The sequence below is a fragment of the Eimeria mitis genome, genomic scaffold (assembly GCF_000499745.2).
Source record: "Eimeria mitis Houghton genomic scaffold, Emh_scaff1419, whole genome shotgun sequence".
Taxonomy (NCBI): Eukaryota; Apicomplexa; class Conoidasida; order Eucoccidiorida; family Eimeriidae; genus Eimeria; species Eimeria mitis.
The window spans coordinates 4,567-4,870 of NW_013569145.1; the positions used below are offsets into that span (position 1 = coordinate 4,567).

Sequence of the window (304 nt, forward strand, 5' to 3'; positions counted from 1 at the left end):
AAAAAAAAAAAAAAAAAAAAAAAAAAAAAAAGAGACAGATGAGAGGTGGGGTAGGAAAAGTAGCAGCAGCGTGGTGGTGTGTATCTCTGCTGCTGCTGCTGCTGCTGCAGCTGCTGCTGCTGCTGCAGATAAATATAAAGAGACAGAAGAAGAGACAGGCGAGAGAAAGGGAGAAGAGACAGAAGGAGACAAGCCGGAGACAGCAACAAGAAGACAGGCAGCAGCAAGACAAGCAGCAGCAGCAGCAGCAGCAGCAGCAGCAGCAGCAACAGCAGCAACAGCAGCAACAGCAGCAGATAAAACG

At 48.4% G+C, this 304-nt stretch overlaps 1 protein-coding gene across 1 annotated transcript in view; it reads left to right on the forward strand.

Annotated features, from left to right (window-relative positions):
* Positions 1-38: 38 nt before the first annotated feature.
* EMH_0036590 (uncharacterized protein) overlaps positions 39-304 on the forward strand; it is a gene marked incomplete at both ends in the record, with an annotated part of 468 nt that continues 202 nt past the window's right edge. Inside the window, one exon of the mRNA XM_013495103.1 lies at positions 39-302. Within this exon, the coding sequence (XP_013350557.1) occupies positions 39-302 (264 nt within the window). The remainder of the gene's footprint in view (positions 303-304) is intronic.